Source organism: Musa acuminata, chromosome BXJ2-4 (assembly GCF_036884655.1).
Source record: "Musa acuminata AAA Group cultivar baxijiao chromosome BXJ2-4, Cavendish_Baxijiao_AAA, whole genome shotgun sequence".
In the NCBI taxonomy this organism is placed as follows: domain Eukaryota; kingdom Viridiplantae; phylum Streptophyta; class Magnoliopsida; order Zingiberales; family Musaceae; genus Musa; species Musa acuminata.
In genome coordinates this window covers 31,393,701-31,400,000 of record NC_088341.1, presented here as the reverse complement: position 1 = coordinate 31,400,000, position 6,300 = coordinate 31,393,701, and the positions used below count along the sequence as shown (strand labels likewise).

Genomic DNA, 6,300 nt, shown 5'->3' with positions numbered 1-6,300 from the left:
AAAAAAGATCCCTACATGGTTTGGAAAAGACAACAAAAACCTAATGAACAAGATAGAAGGAAATTATTAGAAAGGATTTCAACTAAACATATCCTCATCCTTTTCTTTGATCACCAACAAGGAAGCCTCAATCTTCTATCCAAAACAAACTCTCACAAGAAAGGGAAAGGCAGAAGGAAGCGACGTAATGTTTGGTCGAAAAAAGATAACATCCAATCTACCGTAACTCTCCAAACAACACCTACCAATCTCATCGATCAAATCTGATATATAAATGCTTAATTACCAAATTACCCTCATATGCCAATTCAATCTGGCCGGGAATAACAATCAGTCTATCATTAAAAGAAAAATGTAAGGTTTGACTTAGGAATTTGGTGCAGCTTAACTGAATGTCTAAAATCTGATACATAATAATGGAGATACTGAGCTCACGGAACACTTGCCTTTCATGAACAACAATGAAGCTGGAATATCCCCCCTTTGTGACTGTTCCATCTGAATCAAGTCCATTGAAAGTAAGGGTTGGTCCCTTGGAACAAAAGACCTCTAGAAAATCATCACAATACTCGCAGTTTCTGCATGAATTTACATACGTCCCCACCCCAATATGGTCACCAACCTTGAAGCCTTTAACATTGGAACCAGTTGCTGTGACAACTCCAACAATCTCATGCCTGTAACATTTAAATGTTGATGCCAAACTTTAGCATAAAAATATATAGTTGATTTTTTTCTCGTAGAAATGAACAAGTAGCATGTATTGCTATGTGGTGCAACTCATTACAGTTAGTAATTCTCGAATTATCTATGGTCCACTGTTTCTTCATATTTGAAATTTTAATCCTATTCTCATAAGAAACATGTTTCCACTTACAGATTTACTTAAGGAGATGGTAGTCTTTTAAATAGAAACAACTTTACTGGTCTGCCAATGCTGACAGAACAGAATAAATATATGCATATGGCCTTTAAATCAAAACTTTCTTGTAGATTCCATTTGTCTAAAAATTTCAGCTCATTTAGATCAGCTGATGCTTGTGATTAGCTTTAACTTACAAAATGTCAAAAGTACTAATAATAGAACAATAAAAGATACTAAGATTTTTTTATAGTGATCTGTTAACGTATATTAAAAAAATTTTACCTCTACGCAAGCATATATTGGTTTTCTTAGCACTTGAGTATGTGATTTATACAACACATTTTCACAATTAGACTATAAACGAGCAACATCATAATGAACTAAAACAAACATACCCAGGCACCAATGGGTACATCGAATCACCATGTTTATTTCTTGTCCAAACAACATCAGCAAAACAAACTCCACAATATTTTATCTTCAAAGAAATGTCATCTGCTCCAACAGATCTGCAAAAGTTTTTTTTTTTTAAATAATTGTGATTCATTGGAAATTGTTGTTCAATGAGACTTAGAAAATATTGCACAATATAATGAATGCATTAGACATAACCACAAAAGTAAACTTGATGTGAGGTAAGTCCTTGTATAACTTCAGTGTCTGCATGTCCTTGCTAGTTACAAGATTTGCAATATTTTCATTGACAACATGAATTCAGTAATGTGTTGATCTCAGTTCTGATGTTCCCTGTGCCAAATGTTCATCTGAACTTAACAATATCTTTTGTGCTTGCAAGTTCAAAGAGGACAGTATCACTGAGAAAAAGATTAACTTTTTTTCAATCTTCAACATGTAACAGACCTGCGGTCAAATCTATAGGGTGAAAGGGTTCCAGTCACATTTCTTGCTGCCCACGAAAGACAATTCCCATGACCAAGTTCGGCTGCCATTGTTGAATTAGCTGCTCACATTCCAAAAAATCAGACTGTTAAATGATGCACTCATATACATGATTAATAAAACAAGACAAAGAGCAATTAGATCTATGACACTAGTTGTTAGAAGCATGTTGGACAGATGGCAAGAATGTAGACAAAATTTGAAGATTTTTGCATCCGAGAGCCATATAAGAGAGGTTACTCCATAGATACTCTTTGCAATCCCCTTTTTTCTTTTGTTCCTTTGAGGGTTGTCGGGCATAGGAAATCCACTGAGTAGAATTTATGAACACTGGAAGAACTTGTGCCTTTGGCAGACCTATGTATATTGTCATTCACTGTTATGTGAACAACATAAGTGCGCATGAACAAGCCCCTTAAGCTTGTAAATAATCAACAGCCTATCTTCAGAAGAAACTACCACATACAGTCGCATAGTACGGTTTTTCTCATAAAATTAGTGTTGCTAGAAATCATAATATAAATAAATATAAGAAAATTTTTAAAACGCCCAGTATAGCTGTATGATTTTGCATAAGCAATGATGCAATCTGCTACGATTAGCTTTTATAGCCATTTAAATGTACTATAAGAACACAAAATTATGGAAAAGAAAAGCCAACTGACAGCGAAAGGTCAATTCTTTAACTTGTTTAGAAATTCAATACTCTCGGAAAACACAGAATCAGACTGCAATCTTGACAAACAAGAGACTTACTGACGTGGAAATCATAAAGAGGAAAATGCAGTACGATGTCTCTGCATACAACAACAAGAAGCTGGCTTGAAACAAAAAAAAAAAAATCAAACACAGTTTTACTTTCAGTGACATTATCGATCTGATTTCTTATCAGATTCAATATCAACTCCGGGATGCCCCCATTTTCCCTTCAAAAAAATAGCCAGGATGTATCTTGTAACATGATTATGCTGTGTTCTTCCTTACACGACCGTAATTAATGGAGATTAAAGTTTCTCTGCCTCAATTACTCCATATAGAATCCATGTTGTCGCACTTAGCTGATCAAAGAAGCACAAAGGGAAGAATAGGAGGACGAGGAGGAGGGAGCAACATGCTTTCTTGCGCAGCAGATCGGACGCAAACAAGAACCAAATGAATAGCTTCTGAAGGAATACGAGGAAAAATCAAGAGTAAAAGTGAGGGCGATGAATGCGATCACCTGGCTTCGGAGGATTCGCCGATGTTCTTGAGGAACCCTATCCGAGTCACTGCTTTCTGGTACGTAAAGTGGAGGCTTCAAAGCATCATCTAAATCATTAGGACGAGATACTGTTTGTTCCATTTGATCCGACACCAACCGTTGGATTTCTACGACGAAGTATGACATCCGTTGGATCTTTTCCCGCTTCACTTGAACGGATCGCGGATTTCGTAACATTACCGCATCGATGACGTCACGCCCACAGAAAGCGCCCTACCGATCCGATAATTCAAATCCGAACCGTAACGTTTCGGATACGGATCCTTCGGATCCATGAGCATTATCGGATCGTAAATGCGTCCTGGCATACGTACATACGCTTCGAAATATTAGGCATCGATCCTCTTTCTGGATATTTATATAAATTTATCGGGTTTAGATAGGGATTCTGATGGATCCGACTTTAATCTGAGCCAACATGTGAGAACCTTAACACTAATAAAGAAAATTACCATACACAAAAATAAAAAAAGGAAAAAAAAAAGCGTCTCGCTATTTTTTCCAGCTGTACTTAACTCCAACCGTAATATTATTGGAGTTGGGAATAAAGACAACCCACCTTCTTCTTCCCCATCAACAATCCTCGCCTCTCGACATAGCCAAAAACAAACAACAAGTTTTTCCTCTCCCTCCCCTAAGTTCTAACTTACACTCACCTTGTTAGACTATATTTCCTATCTTATCCTTTAAATCTCTTGTTAGAATCCTATTTAATTAAATAAGATATATTATAAAATTTTTAATTTTTAATTATAATTATGATTAAAATTATGTTTATGATAGGATTTCTTATGAGACAACTTTAATAAAATTATACAAGATTTATTCTAAATTTCTCTTATCACTTATACTTTCTAGGTAAAAAGAGAAAAAAAAATGAATTTAATTCTGAATCTAGTTCTTATTGATATCGTTACTTCATTCGAATTATGCGATGATACGTTTACAAATCAGAAGAAAGGTTTTTAAAACAGGATCCTAAAAATAAATAAATTTAATTAAATAAAAAAATATTCAATAATAACATCCACCTAAAGATGTATTCTCATATTTTTATGACTTGTTCAAAAGTCTCATTCGAAGAATATACTTTTTAAATATTTTAGACTGTAAAGCTTTAGTAAATGGATTAACAATCATCAAAGTGGTGCCCCAGTTCTCAATTGACACTTATTATTTTTGGACTTTTTTTCTAATCACCAAATACTTTATCTTATGTGCTTGGAAACACTAGAATAGTTATCATTCTTAGAAAAGAAACTACTGTAGGGTTATTATAAAATATCTTTAGCGATTTGATTATAAAATATCTTTAGCGATTTGACAATTAAGTTGACCACATCAATACCTAAGATAAAATTTCTTAGTCATAAAACTTGATTTGTAGCCTTTGCAATAAATTTAATAAGTGATTGCTTTATATATTTTTAAGAAATTATCCCTCCAACTAACATAAATATAAATCCTAAAGTGGACTTCCTACTATCAAAATATTTTGTAAAATCATTATCTAAATATTTTGTCACTTCAAGCTTATCTAATCTCTTGTATCTTTCGTCTATTATAGATATCATATTACTTTCTAATGTTTTATTTATGGATTGCCATGATCTTTACCTAGCATTACAACTACAAAACTAAATCTTTCACTTCTAATAATATATGTATCATTAGTTGAAGAAAGCTAGATACTAAATCTCTCCAAGACTTGTGACACGCTGCACAATCTTTTATTATTATTATTATTATGGTATTTTCTCACTTCATGTTGCTTGATTGATATATTATGATATCCATGAATGGAATTCGATCATGATGAGGTCATGACAACGAGACCAATTTGCATGTAAACATAAATCCTAAATACTTCCGATCATAAGTTATTGTTTCATAGTCCTAGTTGTATATATTTGCCGATACCAAGAAAACCTTCACTTTTTGATATCAGATTTATAGGTGTCAGTCATTAGGAGTGATAGTCGGCAATTGAGATAGCCCATATTTTATTAGATCCGTTGGGTGAGACCAAATAAGAGCTTAGAGTAGATAATTAGATAGAGATCCAATTTTTATAAAACTAGGAATAATTGGATGGAGATAGTGTCCAATATATTAGGGTAATTTGATGAAGATCTAATATATAATAGAACATGATTTATTAAGGTTAGCAGCAGAAGCTCTCTAAAAAAGGATGTGGGACTAAAAGGATTATAAGGTTGGACCCCTGACTTATCCCCTGCTTCTTCCTCAGCCAACTGCCTCCTCTCTGGTGTGAGAGGGAAATAAGAAGGACTACCCTTGCTATATTGCTAGTGGTGCACAAAAGCAAGGAAAGAACGCGTCGCGAGAGAAGGTGTGTCGCCGTTAGAGGGGAGAACACAAGATCTCCTTCCTCTATGGATTAAGATTTGTAGATCCAGGATATATGAGTTCCCTTAGGTGAGATCGTCTCACATCTTACATAGTTTTTAATTTGACTAATTTTTCGCTTTTAATCATCACACGTGATTTGATATAAATCTATTTTTAAAAAAACTAATTTATGTTTTATTTTTTTGTTATATATGATGCTTTCTCAAGTTTTCCAATACTAGTAATCCTTGAGATTTATCCTTGAATTTCTCGATACTAATAACATAGGTTGCCTCATTTATATTAAAATTTTTTGTAAGAAATATCTTGATTTCGTATAATAAATTAAGATCACTGTTAGCAAATAAAATATCATCCATATATATGACTAATATAGTAGACTTATTCTCATTAATCTTTAGATATATGCCTTGATCAATAATATTTTTTTAAATTCGAAAGAAGTAATGAAAACTTTATATACCATTATCTAGAATCTTATCTAAGACTATGAATAGATTTTCTAATTTTGCAAGCTTAATTTTTCTTTCTCTTTTCTATAAATCTTTCAGGTTATTATGTATAGATTTTCTCATATAAATCCTCATTCAAAAATATTATTTATATATCCATCTAATATAACTCAAGATTATAATAAACTATTAATATCATGATGATCCTCAACAAGTCCTTTTTAAAAATTAAAGAAAAGTCTCATTCTAATCAATGTCTTCTTTTTAACAAAAACCTTTTGTCATAAGTTTGACTTTATATCATTCGATATTACCTGTTGAGTTACATTTTATCTTAAAGACCTATTTGCAATACACCCTTTTATAATTATTTCATAATTCATTGTTTCCTGAACATCATTCGGGTCGATCAATTTTAACTCTTTTTTCATCACATCATATCACTTTTC

The 6,300-nt window shown here is 32.8% G+C and overlaps 1 protein-coding gene across 1 annotated transcript in view; it reads right to left on the bottom strand.

Moving 5' to 3' along the window:
• The window catches only part of LOC103979304 (probable cinnamyl alcohol dehydrogenase 1), a 5,073-nt gene extending 2,015 nt beyond the window's left edge, over positions 1 to 3,058 (bottom strand). The window contains exons 1-4 of the mRNA XM_009395438.3: positions 2,985 to 3,058; positions 1,727 to 1,826; positions 1,261 to 1,374; positions 447 to 677 (exon numbers count right to left, since the gene is read on the bottom strand). Coding sequence (XP_009393713.2) covers positions 447 to 677; positions 1,261 to 1,374; positions 1,727 to 1,815 — 434 coding nt within the window. The 5' untranslated portion in view covers positions 1,816 to 1,826; positions 2,985 to 3,058. The remainder of the gene's footprint in view (positions 1 to 446; positions 678 to 1,260; positions 1,375 to 1,726; positions 1,827 to 2,984) is intronic.
• Between the last annotated feature and the right edge of the window lie 3,242 nt (positions 3,059 to 6,300).